At 39.6% G+C, this 25,492-nt stretch overlaps 2 protein-coding genes and 1 pseudogene across 4 annotated transcripts in view; all 3 read right to left on the reverse strand.

The window, feature by feature from the left end:
• Positions 1-2,925: 2,925 nt before the first annotated feature.
• On the reverse strand, positions 2,926-4,909 carry LOC143863338 (uncharacterized). Its single transcript, XM_077374021.1, has 3 exons — positions 4,671-4,909; positions 3,858-4,079; positions 2,926-3,526 (listed from the first exon to the last, which is right to left on the reverse strand). The coding sequence occupies exons 1-3, from the start codon at positions 4,907-4,909 to the stop codon at positions 2,926-2,928; spliced, it is 1,062 nt and encodes a 353-aa protein (XP_077230136.1).
• Positions 4,910-7,589: 2,680 nt separating this feature from the next.
• LOC143863579 (ABC transporter F family member 4-like) lies at positions 7,590-10,157 on the reverse strand (annotated as a pseudogene).
• A 3,168-nt stretch (positions 10,158-13,325) lies between these two features.
• The window catches only part of LOC143863620 (histone-lysine N-methyltransferase ASHH3-like), a 47,367-nt gene continuing 35,200 nt past the window's right edge, over positions 13,326-25,492 (reverse strand). For all 3 annotated transcript variants that reach the window (XM_077374344.1, XM_077374345.1, XM_077374343.1), the window contains 2 exons: positions 13,660-13,749; positions 13,326-13,572 (listed from right to left, as the gene is read on the reverse strand). The gene's annotated coding sequence lies outside the window, so the exon portion shown is untranslated. The remainder of the gene's footprint in view (positions 13,573-13,659; positions 13,750-25,492) is intronic.

Here is a 25,492-nt window from a genome sequence, read left to right on the forward strand (position 1 = left end):
GCCATTGGGTGTTCTCCATTAAATATCTGTCTGATGGTACTGTTGAGCGACTGAAGGCTCGTCTCGTTGCTAAGAGGTACACTCAGACTTTTGGCGTTGATTACAATGAGACATTTTCTCCAGTTGCTAAGATACCTTCAGTTCGGGTTCTGCTGTCCCTTGCAGTCAATCATGGTTGGCATCTTCACCAGTTAGATGTGAAGAATGCCTTTTACATGGCGACCCTCTTGAAGAGACACATATGAAGAAACCTCCAGGGTATGTTGCTCAGGGGGAGTTGTCTTCTTCTGTCTGTCGCCTCAGGAAATCCTTTTATGGGTTGAAGCAGTCTCCACGTGCATGGTTTGACAGATTTAGTGAGGCAGTTATGAGGTTTGGCCTGAAACAGTGTGTTGTGGATCATTCAGTATTCAGCCATCATTCCTCAACAGAATGCATTATGTTGATTGTATATGTCGATGATATCATTATTACAGGTAGTAACTCGGGGGGAATTAAAAAACTAAAGGCTTTCTTACAAAAAGAGTTCGCTACAAAGGACTTGGGACGTCTCAGATATTTCCTTGGGATAGAAGTGGCATACTCCTCTAGTGGCTTATCTCTATCACAGAGAAAGTATGTTTTGGATTTGTTGGAGGAAATAAGAAATCTTGGTGTTAAACCTGTGTCTGCACCCATGGATCCCAATGTAAAACTAGTTCCAGAAGAGGGTGACTTGTTGGAGGATCCTGGTAGGTATAGAAGGCTTGTGGGCAACCTCATATACCTTACTGTTACTCGTCCTGATATATCCTATGTTGTTGGGTGGTCAGTCAGTACATGACCGACCGCTCCTCGTACTTCACATTGGAATGCAGTAGTTCAAATCCTCAAATATCTGAAGAGTGCACCAGGAAAAGGGCTTATTATTCAAACGGCATGGTCATATACGAATTGAGGGGTTCTCTGATGCTGATTGGGTTGGATCTCCTGCCGATAGGAGATCGACTACCGGGTATTGTACCTTTGTGAGAGGCAATCTGGTTTCATGAAAAAGCAAAAAACAGGACGTCAATGCAAAGTCAAGTGCTGAGGCAGAATACAGAGCAATGGCACATACTAGTACATACATTATCTGGTTGAGGTCACTCCTGTCTGAGATTGGTATTGTGTTTCCTTCGCCTTCACATACTAGTACAGAATACAGCCCTGTATTGTGACAACAGGGCTGCCATCTATATTGCGACAAATCCAGTCTTCCATGAGAGAACAAAGCATATCGAAGTCGACCGGCATTTCATTCGTCAGAGAATTCAGAAAGGGGAGATATGTAGTGTATATGTTCACAAAACCATTGAATAAAGCAAAATTGAGTAACATTTGTAGCAAGTTAGGAATGTATAACTTATACATTCCAGCTTGAGGGGGAGTGTTAGAATAAGCCTATGGGCATTCTAGTAATTGTACATTGCCTTTCAGTATATAAATAAATCAATGAGGGGGAGACAGCCCTAACTCACTTTTCTCTTTTCCAATTTCTCTCTCTCAACAGCATCCATTGAAGAACAAGGGAATTTCTTCAGAAAAACAAAAGGGGAAGATCATTTATTTTTTCTTGGCTACAAAAGATTGCAGAATGTAATGTCAAATTATGATCATGGATGCTTTTTAGTTTAGCTATTCAAAAATTCCCAAAATTTCATAGGTCCGGTTGGGGTGGTGGATTCAAACGAGGTAGAAGTCAGGGCTATTCATCATGGAATCAAATTGATTCAGAATGTGGATTTGAACAAGGTAGTGATTGAAGGAGATTCTCTTAATATAATTAGGTGGCTTAGAGGTCCACATGTGGCTCCTTAGAGATTCACTGCCTTCTTTGATGAGATTCGAGATAGATTGGGGTCGGCAACAGTGTCCTCTATCCATGTTAGACGGTCTGCTAACGAGGAGGTGGACATGTTGGCTAGAGAAGGGGTATTCAGGGAGAGCGTCGAACTCTTTGATTTTCTCCCTCCCTAACTAGTGATCTTTGTACCCTTTGTTTTTCATGTCTCTGATATATTGTTTGTCATTGTATTTTTGGGAACCTCTCGGTCACATTCTTTATTAATGAATTCCTTGCCATTCAAAAAATAAATAAAAGTTCAAAATTGGATCAGAAGTGTCCACTTGAGATGATAACCAACTTAAAAGCATGAAAAACTAAGGGCGCATTTGGATTGCCAGAATCGGGAATCGGTATTGATTCTACTTCCCTGGATTCTGGCGTTTGGTATGTTTTAAAGGGTGGAAAGGGAAACCTCGACCGGAAAAAATAGGTTTTTTGGGTGGAACCCGTAACCCGCCAAGGAGTTGGAATTTGGGATTCCACCTTCTCTCTCTCATCGCGAAAATCACTCTTATATGTGTGTCTTTCTATCCCTCTCTCAAGTCTCAACGGTCTCTCCCTAAAATCCCTCTCTCCTGCATCTCTCTCTCACCCGATGATCTCTTTCTCTCTCTCTCACACACAATTTGTCTCCCTAAAATCCCTCTCCCAAATCTCTCTCGCTCCAACCCTACAATTTCTCCCTCTCAATCCCTCTCCCATATTTCGTTTCCCTTTTCATACCTCCTTTCCTTTTTTTATGGGTTTCGGTTTGTCGTAGGGTTTCTCTTCTAGCTTACAAAGTTGCAGAGATCTCCAACCCTGCGATCTAAGAAGCACGGATACGGGTACGGGGTGCAGGAACGACACGACATGGGTACGTGATTTTCCAAAAAACCCGGGTGCGAGTACGTTCGGGTACGCTGAATATAATAATATTTTTTATTATTTTATTATATATTTATAAAAATTAAAAAAAAGAACAATCAAATTACAATTAACATCACCAAAATTGCAAAATCTAATATTACTCCATATTTCATAAGTTCCAACTTCAAGTACAAGATGTTACAATAGCATCATTCATTAGATACAATGCCCGTCGCCTCATCTCCAATATCATCCTCTACATCATCGGTAAAAACAACGACCTCCAAATCCTGCTCATCGAGTGAAAGGCTAGCAACTTCAAGCACCCCAACATCCTCAAAAGAATCAAATGAATCTCCACCTATGTCCCACATCTTCGTCTCTCCCTGTACATACTGTGGAGATCGTCTTGATAGAAGACGAAGATTACTATGAACAAAAACCAAGTCCTGAGCCCGTTGTGGAGTTATTTTGTTCCTTCTCAAAGAATGCACAAAGGAGTAAGTGCTCAAATTCCTCTGGGCACAAGATGAAGACGAAGGCTGCATAAGAAACTTCAAAGCTAAGCTTTGAAGCATAGGAGCACATGTACCGTGGACAACCCACCAATCATGAGGCTCTAAAGTAGCTCGGTCATTGAATAATCCAAACTTCATAGAGAAGTGGGCAAACTCCACATTAGCCTTCGTGCAATCTGCTGAATTGAGAAAGTACCTTTGGAGGCACTTTACCCTCTCTGCATAAATCTCTGTATCCTTAAGTGGAGGAACACTATTTGAACCGGCACTAAGCCATTCTTCGCTGTAATACCTTCATGAATAGAAAAAATAATTTAGTTTTATGTTAAAAGTAGGAAATAAAGTTCACAATGAACATAACTATTAATATAAATAAAATAATTTAAAGTCACTTAACCTTGGATTCAATGAATGAGCCAAGCAATGAAGCGAAGTGTTGCTTTTGTTCCAACGATCAAAAAGAATTTCTTGCACCACTTCATAAAAGCTAGACTCTTCTTCTTTCCTCTTTCCTTCCTTCCTATAGATTGTCGTCTTTCACTTTCTCAATCATAGTGTCCCACATATCATAAACCAAATGAAGACAAGGCTTATCCATGTCACACTCTCTAAGCATGTCATACATAAGAGATGTAAAAGAGAATATGTGATCGATAGAATCCCACCAAATGTCATCCAACACCTTCTCTTTCACAAACTTTGCTTTTCCTACATCATCCTCTCGATAGCAATTCCATTTGTCACTAATCACCATCAATTGTAGACCTTGCTTTAAGAGTTTAAATCTCTTAAGCATCACAAAAACACTCGCAAAGCGAGTCTCAGCAACAGAAAGCAACTTCAAACTATTGAAGTCGTTGAATATGGCTAAGGGTGTCAATTTTGGCTCGGGCTCAGAAGCTCGCTCGAGCTCGGCTCGAATCCTTAACGAGCCGAGCCAAGCCGGCTCGTTAAGCTTAACGAGCCGAGCCCGAGTTAGGCCAGGCCAGGCCCGGCTCGGCTCGTTAAGGCTCGTTAAGAATTTAATATATTTAAATATATATATTATATATTAATATATACATTAAAAGGGTTGTCCATGGAGTGAAAGGGGGGGGGGGGCAAAATATGTCACTTCATTTTTGGAACCCCATTTGTTACTAGGACCACCCCCCATAGTGTAAAAAAAGTAGTCAAATTACACTAGTAGGGCTGTCCGGGGAAGATGAGGGGTGTGAACATAATATAACCCGAGCTCGATAAGGCTCGCGAGCCTGACCAGAGCTGAGCCCGAGCCTGAGCCGAGCCCGAGCCTCACTTGTGAGCTTAACGAGCCGAGCCGAGCCTGGCCAAGCTCGGCTCGTTTACACCCCTAAATATGGCCAATCTCATCAAATGATTTATGATGAAATTCTTCACTAGCATGACATCTCCCGCAATATCTGAGATCCAACTACATTATCCACAGGCAATTTGATTTACTTCCACATTCTTTGCCGCACAAATGTTCTTCAAAACAAGATTGTCCGGCCGCCTTGCAATTTGGAGCATTATCGATAACTACCTGGACAACCTTATCATGTCCAACCTCATTAATGACTTCCTTCAATAAGTTAGCAATGAAATGCTTGTCCTTTGTTTTCTCCGAACAATCTATCGCCTTAAGAAACATAGGTCTACCTTTCGATACCGCCATGAAGTTAATGAGAGGCCTCCTCTGTGAGTCGCTCCATCCATTACTAAGTATGCTCACGGCTTGGGGGGCACTACTAGCACCGGATGAAGACATTCTAAAATCTATTAAACAATAAAAACAATTTTAGCATGCAACGTTGCAACCCAACAAAACAAGGTTACAAGGCAACAAACAACAACAATTGTAAATTTGTAATGCAATGCAATTGAGGACTCTCAACACTCAACAGTTAGTCAGTTATTGTACGTTTGTAACCAAAAATGTAATGAGCCCCAAATAGATTTTTGGACTCAAAATTAAACAGAACAGGGCCTAAATTGAACAAGTGAATAGGGCCTAAAATGAACAGGACAAAATCACTAAATGTAATGACCCCCAAACAGATTATTGGACTCAAAATTAAACAAAATTTTGAATCCAATAATCAGTTTTGCAGAATTAATGCAGAATTCAAACAGATTATTGCACAAACATTTGCATTTAAGCAAGCCCTCTTTGTTTTGGATTTTGAGAACAGATTGTGAGTCCGAAGCTGATTCTTGGACTCAAAATTCATCTCAACGGATTGTTAGTCCAAGAATCAGCTTTTGACTCACACTTTGTTCTCAAAATAAAAAACAAATAGGGCACACTGTCATTTTCACTCCAATAATCAGTTGTGGACTGAAAAAAAAATAGGGGCAGTAGTAAAGCCTCTTCTCTAGCAAATCCCATATACAAATCCCATATACAAGCATATCCCAAAATTCCACATACTAGCAATTAGCAAATCCCATATACTAGCAAATCCCAAAATACTAGCAAATCCCAATATTCCATAGCAAATTCCAAATACAACAGTTTCAGATTTAAGGCCCTGTTCGTTTCAGATTTTGACAACCGATTGTGCTCCCAAAAGGCCAAAAGCCCAAAAGCTATTTGGAGATTATGACAACTGATTGTCAGCCGTAAATAGGTTTGAGGCTGATAATTAGTTGCCAAAATCTCAAACTAAAAGGGCTTGAGTTTGGAGATTATGACAACTGATTGTAAGCCCTAAACCTATTAATCTGAGGAAATAGGTTTGGGGAACACAATTAGTTGCCATAATCTGAAGAAAAAGCAAAAAAAAAAAGGGAGGAATAGAGAGAGAGAGCAGTAGAGAGGGAGAGAGTAGTAGAGAGGGAGGTGAGAGAGAGAGAGAGAGAGAGAGATACCTTTAAGAGAGTGGAAGGGAGAGCCGGAGCGAGATTTCGTCGGAAGAGGGAGCCGGAGGGAGATTCCGTCGGGAGAGGGAGAGAAAGAGAGATATGAGTTAGGGTTTGAGTAAAACCTAATTCGTGCAAGTTTTAAGGGTTTTTTTTACACACAACACCCCCCCCCCCCCCCCCAACACACACACACACACACCTTTTACTCCACACAACCCACCCCATTACATTGTATGTATGTCTAACCCCCGACTTTTACCCCCCACACACCCCTAACTTAAGTTTTAAAAAAAAACAAGTTAAATGTGTCGGGTGCGCACCCCAAACGCACCCGATTCACAAAACAGTGTTTTTTTTTAAAACAATCTCTAGGGTGCGTATCCGGTACGTACCCGTACCAGATACGCACCCGACACGGGTACGACAGGTGATTTTAAGTACCCGTGCTTCCTTGCCTATGATTTCTCCCTCTCAATCCCTCTACCAAATCTCATTTCCCTTTTCATCCACATCAGAAATCTCATTTCCCTTTTCATCCACATCAGAAATCTCATTTCCCTTTTTTGTGGGTTTGGGTTTGTCGTAGGATTTTTCTTTTACCTTACAAAGCCATTGGCAGAGATGTCAATTCCAATTACCTCCTTTTCATCTGTCGTAGATGTCAATTCGAATGGCCTCCTTTTCATCTGTCGTAGGGTTGGAATTTGATTTCCATACCGATTCCTGATTCTCGTAATCAGAACACACCCTAATGGTACATTTGGTTAGCCCGGTTCGGAAATAAGAATCGGCATGGTTTACCCTTTCCAGTAATATCGCCATTTGGATCACTTTTTTAGGCATAATTAAATAAGCATGTTGGAAAAAGAGCGGACAAAACGGGGATAACGTCACCTCCCAAAGATGTGGGATTCTCGATTTCCCCCTCCCTAAAATCTCTCTCTCTCTCTCCATTCCTAAAATTTCTCTCTCTAAAATCTCACCCCCCCTCCAAAAAAAAAAAAAAAACTCTATCTCTCTGTCCCTCTTCGTCTCTTTCCATGGGACAAAATCTCCCCTCTCTTGGCAACTGCCACAATCACCTCCCCCCCCCCACACACACACACCAAAAAAACACTAGAATCAATATCAACATTCCTTTTACTAGAGGAATTGGACTAGGATTGGAATTTGATATCCATACCGATTCCTGATTCTCATAATCCAAATGCACCCAAAAGGTAATCCAAAATGCCTCTGGCATCAGGGCATCTATTTTGAGAAGCATATGGTTTTCAATTGAACAAGATAGTTGGAATGAATCCAACAGATTTTGTTTTATTATATAAGCTGCTGAATATCCTTAATCAAAGATCATTGAACAGAAATGCAATGGTTCTGCCATTCAAAAAAGAAAGAAAGAAAGAAATGCATTGGTTCCACCATAATTTCGCTGTTTTTTCTCAATGTTAAACCAATATAAAAAGGTACAAAGCTTCAAAAAACAACAGTACACTAAGAAATGCAATGGTTCCACCATAATTTCACTGTTAAACCGATAGAAATAGGTACAAAGCTTCAGAAAACAAAACTTCTCTCTCAAAATTATAAGGTTTATAATTCCTATGATTCCACAATATGGAAGCACAAGCCTCACAAATCACAACAATAGAAGCCAATATGCATGAATGCATATCACTTACAGATATTGGCAATCATAAAAATTAAGTTTCCGCCGACGTACATTGAGTTCATAATTTGAACTGTTGACAACACCACGATGAAAGCCTAAAAATGCAAGAAGAAAAAGGAACTGTTTATTATATAATGAAACAATAAATACCTCAGTCAAATACCACATCATTAATCATCGACCTCCGCTTTGATCTCTCTTTGCAACTCCTCCTTATACTCCTCAAATGACCCTGGGAATGTCTCCACAGTCCCATTTTCCACAACCCAGATTTCACTTCTCTCTTCATCCTCACATACTTGCGATATTAACCTTGAATCATGACTAACCAAGATAACTCCACCAGTGAACTCTTTCAAAGCTTCCGCCAATGCATCAATGCTTTGCATGTCTAAATGATTTGTGGGTTCATCCAATAATAATATATGGGGCTTAGACATGGAAATTGATGTAAATACAACTCGTGCTTTCTGACCCCCTGATAGTTTGGCAATAGGAGTAAGATGGTTATGGCTAGAAAGCCCAAATTTCCCAAGCTTCACACGAACAGCCTCCTGTTTGCTAAGCCCCTCTTGGTCTGGATGAAGCCTGAGAAGATACTGAACTGGGGTCTCTTCCATTGTCAACAGGTCTACAAAATGTTGGGAGTACCTACCAATCCTAAGCTTCTGACTCCTCCTCACCTCACCCTCCGACGGAACCAAATCACTCGCGAGCAAATTAAGCAATGTGGATTTACCAGCTCCATTAGGCCCCACAATTGCAACCCTTGACCCCATATCAATGCCCACATCAACATTAGATAGCCTAAAATCCTCCCTATTAGGATAACTGAAACTGACTTCTATAAGCTGCAAGAGCGGCGGTGTGAGCTCAGTTGGCTCAGGGAAGTGAAACTCAACACTATAATCCCGCCATCTCTTCGGTGCCTCGGGCTGTATCTCATCTTCATCCACTTTACCCTTAGCCTTATTCTTAGATGCTTCCTTGGCCGCGGCATGTTTAGCTCTATCCTTAACTTTCTCTTGCTGAACCCGACTCCCCGTCCTCTTCGCAGCGTTAACTTGTTTCTCATAAACCTCAAACTTCTTGTTCATTTCCTTGCATTTCTGCTCATACCCACTCTCAAAATCATCAAAATTCCCCCTATAAAAATGAAGCTTCTCATCATGAAGATGAATGATCTCATTACACACAGTATTAAGAAAATCGCGATCATGCGATACAACCACCAACGTCTTTTTCCACCTACATAAGTACTCCTCTAACCATAAAACCGCCCTAAGATCAAGATGGTTTGTGGGTTCATCCAACAAAAGCAAAGTAGGCTGAACAAAAAGTGCCCTAGCCAAAGAAATCCTCATCCTCCACCCACCACTAAAAGACCTAGTCTCCCTCCCCTGCATCTCTTTCGTAAAACCCAAACCCACTAAAATCTTCGACGCCTGAGCCTCCGCGGCATCAGAACCCATCAACTGTAATTCCTCATAAAGCTCCGCGAGCTTCTCCCCATCATCCAAAGAAGAAGAATTCTGCAACATTGCCACCTCACCGCACAAACAACAGCCTCCAAAGCAGACTTCTCATCACCAACAACCTCTTGTTCAACCAAAAGCACATCAATATTCTTAAGCACAGGGAGTTTCCTCCAAGCCAAAAGCTTCAAAATAGTAGATTTCCCCTTCCCATTAGGCCCAACAAGCCCATACCTCTTCCCATTAGAAATCTTAACATATGTATTCTTCAAAAGCTCCTTTCCGCGAGCCGAAACCGAGAAATTCTCCACAGTAATGTCCTTAACATTAGCATCAGCATCTTCTTCACCATCTAAGACCGAAACCCGACTTGCAATTACAACTGTAAACGCGTCTCGATCGTCTTTTAGGGCTTCTTTTTTAGCCAAAATTGCAGCATGAGTTGCAATCTGATCTTTCTTCTCTCTCTTCTTCATCTCCTTATCTGTTACAGAGAGATTCATCGGCTTGGATGACGCTACGCGGGTTTGAGATATGTCATCTGGGCCGTTAAATTCGTCTTCTTCTTCATCTGAGGGAGGGAGATCGATCCCTTCTGTGTAAGAAGAGGGTTTTGATTTGGGTTTTGGTTTGGGTTTTGAGGAAGAAGATCCTTTGTTGGGTTTTTTTTCAGGTTTTTGATCCATGCTTGCAAGCATAGCTGAGACAGAAATCTTCTCTTTCTTGGATTCTCCTACTCCTTTGGATTCCTTTGAGGGTGTGGGCTTTGGCCCACTCTCGTCAGTCTTCTTCTTTCCCATTTTTTTGAGATGGGTTCAAAAGGGTTTTTGGAAATCTGAGGGTTTGGATCGTGTATTTATAGAAACGAAAGTGCAGATAGGGTTTGAGTTTCGTATGAACGTGCAGTTGGAGTTTTGTAACGGTTAGGATTTGAATGGGAGTGTCCTAAGGCGAATAATAGAAGGAAAGTGACGTCACGATTCCTTGGGGAAAAGATTTTCCCGGGGTTTGAAAATTCTTTTTTAAGTAAAAGTTAATTTTATTTTTTTTGGTTGGTTAACATGGGTACCAAGACAACATCCCTAGTTTAGGGGTGCAACTCTGGTCGGGTTCAGCCCCAAAAAAAGTCGGGTCAAGTTGAGTTCAGGTCAGGTTCGTGTTGAGGGTTTGGGCAACCCAACCCGAGTGAAACCCAGCATTTTTTATCAAAATTTTTTTTGTAAGCTTAAAAACTCATGTTGGGTCGGGTTGAACTCGGGTAGAACCTCATCTGGTTGGAAAATCGAATCGGGTTGGTTAAGCCTCAACCCAACCCGACCCGACCCGAGTTGCACTCCTAATCCTTAACTTGAAACACATGAGAGCGGGAGATCCAAAAACTCAGGATAGACAAAACGGAACACTAAACCTAAGGGGCCATTTGGATACGCGGATTTTGGAATCTTGGATTTCCTCAAAATCTTGGATGGGAGACAAGAGAAGAAGGAGACCATCCGTTTCGCTTTTTTTTAGAATCTTGGATTTTAAGTAAGAAATCCATCTTTTAGTAATTCCCTCCCCCCCCCCCCCCCCCCCATCCTAAGGTTCCTAAAACTTGGAAACCTGGGATGATCTCCTACTCTCTTGCTGACGGAAAGAAGGCTAAGAAATCAGAAAATGACGACCGGTCTCCTTCTCTCATCTCCCATCTACAATGTTGAGGAAATCCAAGATCCTAAAATACGCATATCCAAACGGCCCCTAAGGGTTTAAGCTGCGCAATAATCTTCAATTACATAATCGGCTATCTTAATGGGAGCATGTTTGGGTATTTTTAGAACGTCGCAGGCTATTCTTCTTTTGGTACATGTATCACTTTCGGAGGTAAGTGTTATTTCAGGTAAAACTTTTTCAGGAAAAAACTTGGAGAGATTTACAAAGAAAAACAAATTTTGAAATAGGGTAGTAATATTTCCACCCTCTTTTGTAGTCATTCCACCCATTGTCTTCACTTTTTGAGTTTTTCACTTACTAATACTTAAGGCCTAATTTGGATTGTTAAAAAAAAACATTTCTGATGGAAATTTTTTTCTCAAAAAAATATTTTCTTTCCACGTTTCATGTCCGTGAATGGTTTAGGCTAATTTAGTGCGTAGATACCTTGATCAGATATATCTTTGTCTATTCTCCCTTGATGAAGCTCTATTCTCTTCATTATTCTTCAATTCATCTTGATCGCAGTTTCTCATCCCTTGATTGTACTTGGATGTTGGAATCAAACCATTGATCTCCCTTGACTTCCCCTGTTAGATGGGCTTTATAGTCAATCAAATTTGTATGGACGTTGATCCTAGGTCGTTGGCTCTTGAAGCATTCATGCACGGGCTAAAGACTCTTGAATGTGACCATGCCATTGATCACCATTCACAAATTTGTTCTCAACTCCTCATGCTACAATCGATCTACCTGAGAGATGAGGTTTTGAATCCTACGTAGTAGGTGTTTGATAGTAATCGATGGGTCCTGTCAAAGTGTTACGTGTCTCTATGGGTCTCACTGGGATGTAATAAAATTAGTTTAGATTTTAGAAATTTCTAGGATTTGCTTTTTAATTGTTTATATGGATAAGAATCTTAGAGGGTTCTCTAGATTGGTTTTGTAAGTAGGTTTTTCTAATTATAAATAACATGTAAGCTGTCTTTTGGGAAAGAATGAAGAAACCTGTTTCATAATGTGTCTTGTGCACAAAGGAGGACTGATCCTTCTCTCAAAGTTGATCAAGAGGCTGATCTTCCCTCTAAGAAGATCAATCATGTTACGAACCGATTCGGGATCGTAACACAAAGCTTCGGCACCTTCCTTAACTTGCATGCCACAAAAATTCAATTTTTTTCACCCTTGATTCACTAATTTTTGTAGAATTTACTTCAATTCTTTCAGTCTCATTTTAGACCCTTAGAGGTTCCCTCTTGATGACAACTTAAGACTTGAGACTCATCCAAAAAACAACAGTTATCTACAGGGGAAAATGGGGTGCCCACATAAGCAGGCAAAGAACAACTTTCCTTTGTGTGAAAATCACTTGTGGGTATAAGGTCTACACCTCTTCACAAGAATAAAGTCGAGGGTGATCTCAATGACGCTTTGTAGAAGGTAGATTGATCCAATGGTTAAAAAAAATCTCAACCAAATGACTCAGTTTGTCCTTACATGTAGTGCAACATCACACTTTCTTGTTTTGAACTTAAAAATCTGTGTCCCCCACTTTTTAAGGCTCCACAAGTTTCAGATTTTCCACTCGGAAATTTTCTCTCCTCTGGCTCTCCCTCCATTCCCCTCTCATTAAACCCCTTAACTTTTAGTATAAGCATCCCCTCTCTCCACTCTTCTAGCCTAAAAACTCTCCATCTCTGAGAGACTCATGAGTACTTCAAGAATATCAATGCAAGGGGAAGAAAGGCCACCAGTGTTCGAGTTAAGGCCGATGCCAAAAGGCATTCTATAGGATTGTTCCTATAATATTTGTACTTGTTAATATTAACAACTTCAGATTTCAATCACCATTAGAATCAAGAGTTCATTCGATTGTAACCAATTGATAATCATCATTAATACCAAGGATACTCCAAAGTGAATGTTGGCGTGGTGTTTTGCATGTCACCTGAAAAACATGGCACCATAATAACAGTTCAACATATGAAAAAAGAGACAGAAGCAGAATAGAAATGCTAAAAGTGGACTCAACACTCCCACACAAAGTGGATTCATTCGTTGAAACCACCAAGTAGGGACGCAAAACTTTGACTGATTTCTAGACAAGCGATGATTTCCATGTTGGAACCCACCCGGGCTTGGGGATATTTAGCGTCTGCAATTGGCAATACTCAAAGTGAATTCAATAAGGGCCTGTTCGGATGCCGAGAACCCTCTTTGCTCCTCAACCTCTCCCCTCCAGTACGAAGTACCCCCTTCCGTCTCTGTCTCCCTCAACATGAGCTGGCGGATCTATTCATTTTGTATTCAAAACTCAATTCCAAATCCAAATACAAAATATGAGGTATCCAAACGGGCCCTAATAGAATTGCTGCAATGCACAAATCTGTTGGATAATTTCACTTTTCAACATTGTCAAAAATATTAAAGTTACATAAAAGTACAATCTGCCTGTCGAGGTTGAAATGGATAAAAACCCATATTATGGATGACAATATGGCAAAAAAAAAATCGGATGTTACAATATTTTGTTACAATTAAGAATCAGAAGCCCATGAAGAGAACTAGATGTGATAAAAAAATTTAGCTGTCTCTTTAATTAACAATCCACAAAGGAAGAAAATATATCAGTCCCTGCAAGAAAATAGAGCAAACGGTGAATTTTTTTCCTCTTCCTCTTAGAGAATGAAATGGAAATCTACAGATGGGTCATGTACATACCATGAATAGATAACACAGGCTAAAAGTAGCTTCTTGGCCACCGTTCAGTGTGATGTCAATGGATAAAATACAAGAAAATCATGTTACATCCTTCAAAAAAAAAGAGATGTAAAGTTAGCTTCTAAAAAGTGCTGAAAAGATCTATGGGATGGATTCAAAGTCTCATTTATGTGCTTTGTGATAGTCATAATTGCAAGTATTAGCCTTCTCAAAACATCACAGAATTGGCGACATCACTATCTACTTAAAACTGCAGTGAACAAAAGGACGGCCCACGAGGATCCCGCCATTGCGGGGTCTGGGGAGGGCTAGATGTACGCAGCCTTACCCCCGCTTTGAAGAGAGGCTGTTTCCGTGACTCGAACCCGTGACCACCAGGTTACAATGGAGCAACCTTACCGCTGCGCCAAGCCTACTTAAAACTGCAGTGAACAAGAAAAATTGGAGAAGCTTGAAAAGCACATGATTTCACTAGGAAGACATCTCACATCTTTAGGAATATGAATTAAAATGTTTTTTTTTCCCAAACATGAGAACCCGGTTATCATAAGTAGTGTATGATTTGGATATGATGCCCCATATTCTAAGGGTGTTCCCCTACCATTATTAGAGCTATTGGGAACATTTAATGGGAGATGAAATTGTAGAAAGGATCTAAAGCTGATGGCCTGTGACAGGTTAGATGTCACAAAGTGACATTTGGGCATAAAGGATGATCAAACCAGCCCTTGAAAAATAGAGAACATTCATGCAGTAGAGAGTTTTGTAGAAACCTCCGATAAACATGGAAATGTGTAGATATTTGTAGAGATGTGTAGGAGTTTGAGTATTCTTGAGGGTCTTTTGAAGAGACATGAATACAGAATTCTTGAAAGGCTAGAATTTTCTAGGATGGTATTGGATGGTTGGATAATTGCCATGTGGCATGATCAAGACCACTGGTATAAGAAGAGGAACTAATACATAGCTAAGCTCCTCATTTGCAAATCACCTCCAAACCTTAGAACTTCAAGCCCTGTAACCTTTCCACAATGTAATACAAGCCTTCTTCAGTTCTTCTCATTCATTGTTGTGTGCTTCCTTTTTTTGATAAAGAAGAAATTTTATTAAAAGACAGAATACAAGTGCACTTCATTCTTGTGTGCTTCCTTGTGCGAGTTTCAAGTGTCCTTGCCTTAGGCCAAGAATGTGAGCATGTCGATACGTTGTTGTACCGTGTCCACTGTGACATTCTGTTTTATTATTGAATATTGTGCTTACCTCATTTATTGAATATTTTTTTAAATGTACTACTATGCCTTTGATCGCTTTGAGAAGAAATGTAAACTCATAAGACTAGTGTTCGCAATTAAAGGAGTTGGCTGTTTAGCCATTCATACTTGAAACCCCAAAATCATCGAACAGGAATAGAAAATTTTAAATAACCATTTCAAGGTCTTTGTTAAACCGTCTCAACTTAAGACCATAGAGCAATAAAAATTAACAAATCAGATCCAAGAAAGAAAACCTCAATTATAACGTTCATCGGTAAGTTGAAAAATTTATCGTAATCAAATTGTAGGATTCGATGGAATCACATGATTCACAACCTGAACGGTAATATTCATCAATAAGTCGAAGGATATATGTAAAATGGAATTTAGCTTAAGAATAGTATACTCAAATCGTATGATTTAAATCGTATATCATAGTACTTTAACAACATTGGTAAAAGGTTCGGATCTAAGGAGTACAATCATATTTGGAGGTCCATCTTCTAACCCAAGGCGCCTGAGGAATAGGGTGAAGACCACCCACTTTTTCCACTACTTCTAAGGCAGCTATTACTTCCTCTCCAACTCCCAAATATTTTTGATCTCAAATAACAAATCAGAAATGTAAATTAAGAAATTGAGATCAGAGTGAGGCACACCTTCATAGTCCTCTAGAGTGCATGTCACCTTCCATCCCAAGATGATGTAACTCAAGACTTATGTGATAGAAATCCTTTCCATCCTCCAATGCTTCAATAAACATCCATAATACCACAGTTTTCCCATACCTTCTCCCAGAATAGTCTCCCTTTGAGCTAAGATAGTAGAGGCCTACAATTTAGGAATTCCAACTACTCAAGGCATTGTTTTCTTCCGTGAGCACTCATTTTGGAACACGTGCTTCAAAATGTCGGATCGTTGCTTCACCATTATATCGGTCACCCACTTTGAATGTAGAAGATACTTCGCACTTGGATAGTGTGGTGCATCCTGCACCTCCTACAGTATGTGCCTTAGGATGGACAACTTTCCTGCCTTAGAAGTCATCTCATAGATCACTGCTCATTGTGTAGAGGCAGAGGAGACAATGGGCCCCAATTGGAGGCTTTTAACTTTCTACTCCCGTGAGATTTGGAGTTTCTTTTATTCTATCTTGTAGTTTTTTTCTTTTATGTACTGACCATACCAGTTTGCAAGGCTTTCCATTTTGCCATCTCAAAAACATATATACTTACAAGCTTTTCTGTTTAGTTTTATGGATGCAAGAGATATTGGCCACCACAAGACTTCTCTCATCATCAAGAATTCAAACATCGGTTTCGGTCCATACTTCGGTATCCGCAGAACTTTGTGGAAGTTTATAGATGTGCAAACAGAGGAAATTTAAGATAGAACTTCAGGAAACGCTAGAGCGAGCATGCGCTAGGGGTGCAACTTGGGTCGGGTTTTACCCGACCCGTATCAACCCGAGCTGAAAATAACATGGGTTGGGTTTAGAAATCATGGGTCTTGGGTAGGGCCTGGTTTTAAATTGGAAAACCCGACTCAATCTTGGGTAGGGCCAGGTTTAAAGAACAAAAACCCGACCCGACTCATATGGGCGTACTGTGACTTTCTTAAATAAATCTTGGATAACATAGAAAATTATTTTCCAATATATTCATACAATTGTTTTCATTGTGATCATGTCCGTTATGTGAAAATATAGTGTCCATCTTATATTTAAACACTTGATGACAAAAATTTAGAGATTTTTGGTGTGAAGATTTGGTTTTTTTTCCTACAATCTTTAAATTAGTCACTATCCCACGCTAAAAAATGAAAACCCGACCCAACCAGACCCAACCCGAGAAACTATCTTGCGTAGAGTCGGGTTTACGAATCTCGGGTTTTCCAATACTCGGGTAGGGTAGGATTTTGGAAAACCCGACCCAAGTTGCACCCCTAGCGCGCACACAGATAGAGTGTGTACCAAAAATCTGATCCATTGAATCATCCTAACCCCCCTGAAGGTGGAGGGCAAAAATGGGCAGATTTGTGGACAGAGTTTGTCCATTTTGACCTCCACAAATGGATGGGTTAGGATGATCCTATGGAGCGGATATTTGGTACATACCCCATCTATGTAAGGGCCTTTCAAATGAATGCTTTGGATCATCCTAACAAAGTGGGCCCACATGAGTTTGGTGCGCTGATCCTAGCCCTCCAATCTACAGAGGTTTCCATAATACGTTGTTCCTCTTAAGGTGCCCGGAATTCGTAAATATTTTTAAAGGTGTGCAAAATTGGTAATATCCTCAAAAAATTACTAAAGAAAAGTAGCTTTTTCGTAATTGTCATATTTTGATACCTCTTCTTTGTAGTTTTTTCCGTAATTGTCATAAACAGGTACCTGTTGTCCGTAATTTTCCTCCAAAACTTTACTACGTAATGATTATTATTGCTAGCTTCTTTCAGTACTTATTATTGCTAGCCACCTTCCAAGGAATAGTATTTCCGTGCAGTTTTTCACCAAGTCTAATAAGACAAATCTCTGAACACATACAATTGCAAAGGATGGGCGAGACGTAGCCCTTGGAGAAGGTGGCTAGCAAATAATGATTTGCTTTTTCAAATAATTCCGAAAATGGATAGGATTGAAATTATGTGGCTTTAATGGGTGCCTTTGTTAAAAAGCATAAAGGAGGGGGTAGGATTGAAAATATGTGGGTTGAATGGGTGCCTTTGTTAAAAAAAGTCAAAAAAAGTGATGTGTAATTCTCATAGAATTTTGGGAGAAATTCAAATAATTCTCTCATTTTCTCTTCTACTATATAGTATATAGATATATATATGAGAGAACGGTTCCTACACACTAGTGTAGATAAGTTATCTACACACTAGCTTAAAATACAGTGGGGGCCCACATTGTTTGGGTGATCCGAAGCATTCATTTGAATGACCCTCACATAGATAGGGTGTCCACAAAAAATCAGATCCATAGGATCATCCCAACCCTATGATTTGTGGAGGTAAAATGGACGTGTGTAAACCTTCACAAATTAGTCCATTTTTTGCCTCCACAGTTGGAATGGTTAGGATGATCCTATGGATCTGATTTTTTGTGGACACCCTATCTATGTGAGGGCCTTTCAAATGAATGGTTTGGATCAACCAAACAATGTGGGCCCCCACTGTATTTTAAGCTAGTGTGTATATAACTTATCAACACTAGTGTGTAGAATATGTTCTCTCTCTCTCTCTCTCTCTCTCTCTCTCTCTTTATATATATATATATATATATATATATATATATATATATATATATATATATATATATGTGTGTGTGTGTGTGTGAGGAAATGGTTTTTACGCTGGAGCGCAGATAAGCTTATCTGCGCTCGAGCACAGAAACAGGGTGGGGCCACATTTTGGGTGGGATCCAAAGCATTCATTTGAAGGGCCTTTTCATGGGTAGGGTGTCCACCAAAAATCAGCTCCATTGGATCACCTTAGGGTGTCCATTTGTGGGGCAAAAAATGGACAGATTTGTGGACAAACAGTATCTGTCCATTTTTTGCCCCACAAATGGACACCCATTGTGATCCAATGGAGTTGATTTTTGGTAGGCCCCCATCCATGATGGGGCCTTCCAAATGAATGGTTAGGATCACCCCCCCCCCCTGCTTCTGTGCTCGAGCGCAGAAACCCTTCTCTCTCTCTCTCTCTCTCTCTCTATATATATATATATATATATATATATATATATATATATATATATATATATATATAGCAAAGTGACCGTACGCGGCTGTGTAGATAGCTTCTCAACTCCTCCCCGTAATATTACTGTAGCAGCAAAATAGAGTCTAATAGACCGTAGGATGGAGGAGTTTTCCGCCGTTTGATCAAAAAGGAAAGAAACTTTGAAAAAATCCATTTCTAAACCATCGATTGGAAAAAAAAGAGGCAGACCTTCTCTCTCGCAAAGAGCCCTCTCTACTCTCGACCTCTGTTCCTCACAAAAGAAGCTTCATCTTCTGGTTTTCGTACGCTTACCAGGTAAGATTCTTGCTTCTCGTTTCATTTGGTTTTTCTTTTTTGTGAAAACCAGTTGATTAGGGTTCTATTCTACTGGGTCATTAGGGTTCGAACCAGTAGAATAGAACCCTAATGAACTAGACAAAAACTTGTTGCATTTTATTTTTTTTGTTGTGAAAACCAAATGATAAGGGTTCGGACCATCTTCTTTAATTTTTCTTTGGGCTGTGAAAACCAAATGGTTCGAACCCTAATAAACTGGATGAACCATCTTCTTTGCATTTAAACCTGAATAAACTGGACGAAAACCAGATTTTTTTTCTTTGCATTTGAATTTTGTTGTTGTTAAAACCAGATTATTAGACCATCTTCTTTCTCTTTCATTTGTTTTTTTTGTTTGTGAAAACCAGATTATTAGGGTTCGATTAAGTAGAAACAGATTATCAGGGTTCGAACCAGTTCATTAAGGTTATTTTTGCTCTGATTTCTATGAAAAGAACCCTTTTCCAACTGCTTTATTAGTGTTTGATTCAAGTTGTTTATTAGGGTTCGATTATTTTACCTTGTTTCAATTGCTGTTGCTATTGATTACACTTTTATTTCACTTTGATTCCTGTTGATTTTTTTCTATTTATTATTACCACAGTTTGCTATTTGTATTTTTTCTATGCATTTGAGTTCTTAATTTATGATAGTGGTCCTGTATTTTGCTGCTTGTTAATTGTATATGATTACATAACATCCCAATGGCCAATGTCCTTCTCAAGTAATGGAAGATAGTATGTCAAATGTTTGTGGGTTATCCATTGATGATGTTGATGCTAATAGGTTAATTATCGTTGGTGATACGTTATCACAAGCTACTGTTGGTTTAGTAAATGATGAAATTGAGGGGAATGGATTGCTTTTGGTTGGTGAGGAGCAAAATCCTAATGAGGGTGCGTTGGTTTGTGTTGATAACGAAGATGATTGCAGTGGTATTTTACAGACACCTACTAAGGATAATGGTAGGAGCTATGTAGCTCATAAACCGATGGAAAAACAACAGCTTGATAGCGAGGCGGTTGCCTACGACTTTTACAATATCAATGCAGGACCAGTAAGTCGAAGAAAACAGGGGAAACGATATTTAGGAGATTTGTTTGTGATAGAGAAGGAGAGAGATATCCTAAAGATAAGAGACTGAAGGGTAGGGAAGGGGAAGTGAAAAAGGCGTCGCACTGTAAGAGAAGGGTGTAAAGCGAAGACGGATATTAAATTGAGAGATAGAAAGTGGGACGTGAGTGCTTTTGTGAATGATCATTGTCATGATCTCACCTCTCTACTTAAAAGACGCTTGCTTCGCTCGCATAATAATTTCCATAAGAATACCGCATGTAAGAATTTGATAGACATCCTCTGTAAAAGTGGATTGGGTCCTGGTGGAATTGCAAGGACAATCGATAAATCATGTGATGGATCAGGTAGTGTTGTCACAACCAATCAGGTATTGACCCATTTGAGATCACAGGAGGCTAACAATATGGTACAATAAGCCGTCCAAGTAGCCCTAAAGTTCCAACAGAAACTATCAGAAGATCCAAACTTCCATTTTTCCATGAAGTTGGATATTGAGGGGAACTTGAGATCCATGTTTTGGGTAGACTCAAGGGCGAGGAATGCGTACTTCAGATTCAGTGATGTGATAGTATTTGATGTCATGTACAAGACCAATCGGTATAGGATGCCATTTGCACTATTTACCGGTGTCAACCACCACAGGCAATCTACTCTTTTTGGTTGTTCCCTCCTTGCAGACGAGACGAAGGAGACATTTACTTGGTTGTTTAAGGAGTGGCTAAAATGCATGCGAGGGAAGGCTCCTAGTTGTATAATAATAGACATTGACGGTGCTATGCAAAATGCAATCACAACAGTTTTTCCGAACACCCGTCATCGGTTTCTCTTGGCATATCAATAAGCACCTAGCCGAGCATATTCCAACCATGCGAGATTCCACTAGCGATTTCGCTAAGGATTACACTCATTGGTATTGCAGGAAAAACATAGCAGACAGTGAGACAGAAGTTGGTGGAGAAATACCCATTTGTTGAAACAGTTGGTTAGGAAAAATGTGGGAGCTACGGAGTCATTGGCTGCCTGCTTGTTTTACAGACACGTTCATGGCAAGCATGACATCAAGTTCACAGAGCGAAAGAATGAATGCTTTCTTTGATGGTTTTGTAAACCAAGGCACTAATTTACAGGAGTTTGTTGAACAATATGATAACACACTTCATGATCGGCGTGATAAAGAATCTCAAGCAGATTTCAAGGCTAAAAATACAAGTGCTTTATTGATTTCTAGCACTTTGGAATCACAAGCTGCAAAATGTTATATATATGAGTATTATGTATAAATTATTCAAAGCAGAGTTTGGGGATAGCAGTGACTGTTGGGATGAGTTGTTGGATAAGAATGGTAACGTGTCTAAACACCTTGTGGGATTGAGCAATGAAGAGAAGTGGAAATGGTGCAAGGTGGTATATGGAGAATCTGAAGCTGAAGGTATAAAGGCTACTTGTCAGTGTGCCATGGTTGACACCGGTAAATGGTGCAAATGACATCCTATACAGATTGGTCTTATACGTGACATCAAACACTATCACATCACTGAATTTGAGGTACGCATTCATCGCCCTTGAGTCTGCCCAAAACATGAATATTAATTTCCCCTCAATATCCAACTCCATGGAAAAATGGAAGTTTGGATCTTCTGATCGTTTCTGTTGAAACTTTAAGGCTACTTGGACAGTTTCTCATCCCATATTGTTAGCCCTCTGTGATCTCAAATGGGTCACTACCTGATTAGTTGTGACAACACTACCTGATCCATCACATGATGTATTAATATTGTCCTTGCAATTCCACTAGGACCCAATCCACTTTTACAGAGGACGTCTACCAAATTCTTACATGCGACATTCTTATGGAAATTATTATGCTAGCGATGCAAGCGTCTTTTAGGTGGAGAGGTGAGATCGTGACAATGATCTTCCACAAAAGCGCTCACTTTCCACTTTCCATCTCTAAATTTAATATCCATCTTCGCTTTACACCCTTCTTTTACAGTGCGACGCCTTTTTCACTTCCCCTTCCCTACCCTCCAGTCTCTTATCTTTAGGATATCTCTCCCCTCTATCACAAACAAATCTCCTAAATATCACTTTCCCTGTTTCTTCTACTTATTGGTCCTGCATTTCCTTATTCCAATCCCTGTAGGCAAACCATATACATTGTAAAGGTCGTAGACCATTGTAAAAGTCGTAGGCAGCTGCCTCGCTATCAAGCTGCTGCTTTTCCACCGGTTTATGAGCTACATTGCTCCTACCGTTATCCTTAGTAGGAGCCTCAAAATACCACTGCAATCCTCTTCGTTATCAACACAAACCAACGCACCCTCATTAGGATTTTCCTCCTCACCAACCAAAAGAAATCCATTCCCCTCAACTTCATCATTTACTAAACCACCAGCAGCTTGTGATAATGTATCATCAATAATAATCGATGACTAACCTATTAGCATCAACATCATCAATGGATAACCCACAAATATTTGATATAGTATCATCCATCACCTGAGAAGGACATTGGCCATTGGGATGTTAGGTAATCATATCATACTCACAAGCGGCAAAATGCAGGACCACTATCATAAATTAACTCAAATGCATAGAGAAAAATACTAAAGGCAAACTGTGGTAACAATAAATAGAAAAAAATCAACAGCAACTGAAGTGAAACAAAAGTGAAATCAACAGCAACAGCAATTGAAACAAGGTAAAATAATCGAACCCTAATAAACCACTTGAATCAAACACTAATAAAGCAGTTGGAAAAGGGTTTTTTTTTCATAGAAATCAGAGTAAAAATAACCCTAATGAACTGATTCGAACCCTAATAATCTGATTCTACTGAATCGAACCGAACCCTAATAATCTGGTTTTCACAAAAAAAACAAATGAAAGAGGAAGGAGATGGTTTGAACCCTAATAATCTTGTTTTCACAACAAAAAAAAACAAATGCAAAGAAAAAAATCTGGTTTTCATTCAGTTTATTAGGGTTTAAATACAAAGAAGATGGTTCGTCCAGTTTATTAGCATTCGAACCATCTGGTTTTCACAACCCAAAAAAAATTAAAGATGGTTCGAACCCTAATCATCTGGTTTTCACAACAACAAAAAAATCCGAAGAAAAAAATCAGGTTTTTGTCCACTTAATTAGGGTTCTATTCTACTGGTTCGAACCCTAATGAACCAGTAGAATAGAACCATAATCAACTGGTTTTCACAACAAAAAAAAAAGAGCAAATGAAACGAGAAGCGAGAATCTTACCTGGCAAGCGTACGAAAACCAGAAGATGAAGCTTCTTTTGTGAGGAAGAGAGGTCGAGAGTAGAGAGGGCTCTTCGCAAGAGGGGTCTTGCCTCTTTGTTTTCAGTTGATGGTTTAGAAATGGGTTTTTTCGAAGTTTCTTTCCTTCTGATCAAACGACGGAAAACATCTCGATCCTACGGTCTATATTGCTCCTGCATTAATATTACGGGGATGAGTAGAGAAGCTATCTACACGGCCGCGTTGGGTCATTTTCCTCTCTCTCTCTCTCTCTCTCTCTCTCTCTCTATATATATATATATATATATATATATATATATATATATATATATATATATATTGCTCCTGCATTAATATTACGGGGATGAGTAGAGAAGCTATCCACACGGCCGCATAGGGTCACTTTCCTCTCTCTCTCTCTCTCTCTCTCTCTCTCTCTATATATATATATATATATATATATATATATATATATATATATATATGTGTGTGTGTGTGTGTGTGTGTGGGAAAACGGTTCGTGAGCTAGAGCTCATATAAGCTTATATGAGCGAGAGTGCTCAAACACATGGGTCTCACAATTTTTGTGGTGATCCGAACAATTCATTTGCAAGGCTCCATCATAGATAGGGTGTGTACCAAAAATCAGGTCCATTGAATCATGGACAGACACTGTTTGTCGACAAATCTGCCCATTTTTGCCCTCTCCTTTTGGAGTGGTTAGGATGATCCTATGGACCTGATTTTTGGTACACACCCTATCTATATAAAGGCCTGCCAAATAATTCTTCGGATCACCCCAAAAAATGTAGGACCCATGTGTTTGTTGCACTCTAGCTCACATATATATATATATATATATATATATATATATATATATATATGAGGAAAATGATTGTGAGCTTGAAGCTCATATAGCTTATATGAGCTTGAGGGCCCAAACACATGTGGGCCCACATTGTTAGGATGATCCAAAGCATTCATTTGAAAGGCCCTTGCATAGATAGAGTGTGTACAAAAAATCAGCTCCATAGGATCATCCTAACCCATCCAAAAGTTGAGGGCAAAATGGACAGACACTGTCTGCCACAAATCTGCCCCTTTTTGCCCTCCGCTTTTGGAGGGGTTAGGATGATCCAATGGAGCTGATTTTTGGTACACACTCTATCTATGATGGGGCCTTGCAAATGAATGGTTTGGATCACCACAAAAAATGTGGGACCCATGTGTTTGGGCCCTCAAGCTCATATAAGCTATATGAGCTTCAAGCTCACAATCATTTTCCTCATACATATATATATATATATATATATATATATATAGGAAAAGTGAGTATGAGCGGCCCCTCATATAAGCTTATATGAGGTGACGGCTTGAAACACGGTGGGCCCACATTTTTTGGGTGATCCAAACCATTCATTTGATAGGCCCTGACATAGATAGGGTGTGCCCAAAAAATCAGGTCCATAGGATCATCCCAACACTTCGAACTATGGAGGTGAAAATTTCCATAGGATCATCCCAACACTTAGAACTGTGGAGGTGAAAATGGGGCAAATATATACCCACCTCCACATTTCGAACGGTTGGGATGATCCTATGGATAATCCAAAACATTCATTTGATAGGCCCTAGCATAGATAGGGTGTACCCAAAAGATCAGCTGCATAGGATCATCCTAACCCTTTGATTTGTGGAGGTTTAAATGGACAGATTTGTGGAGTTTATAAGCGTCCATTTTAACCTCCACAAATCGAAGGGCAAGGATGATCCTATGGAGCTGATTTTTTGGGCACACCCTATCAATGCCAGGGCCCATCTAATGAATGCTTTGGATCATCCAAACAACATGGGCACACTGTGTTTTTGGTCGGCGGACTAGAGAAAGTTCTCTAGTCGGCCGACTAGAAAAACTTTCCTCATATATATATATAAGATTACATTAAACCTGTATTTATACATGTTTGGTATCTTGAAGAGATTTAATGTAAATCTTGTTGTGACAATGTTTTCCTAAAAACATTTTCTGAAAATTGTTGAAATAACTAAAATATTGAATAACTTTTTGTTGATAAATTCCAAAAAAAAAATTATGAACAACTTCCCAGCATTTTTCTCCTATAAGTTCTAACATTTATAATTACTGAGATATATGTACAACTTGGGATCAAGAGATACTATAGAA

Source organism: Tasmannia lanceolata, unplaced genomic scaffold, assembly GCF_043159265.1.
Source record: "Tasmannia lanceolata isolate RefF3 unplaced genomic scaffold, GAP_Taslan_0.1 ptg000044l, whole genome shotgun sequence".
Lineage (NCBI taxonomy): Eukaryota > Viridiplantae > Streptophyta > Magnoliopsida > Canellales > Winteraceae > Tasmannia > Tasmannia lanceolata.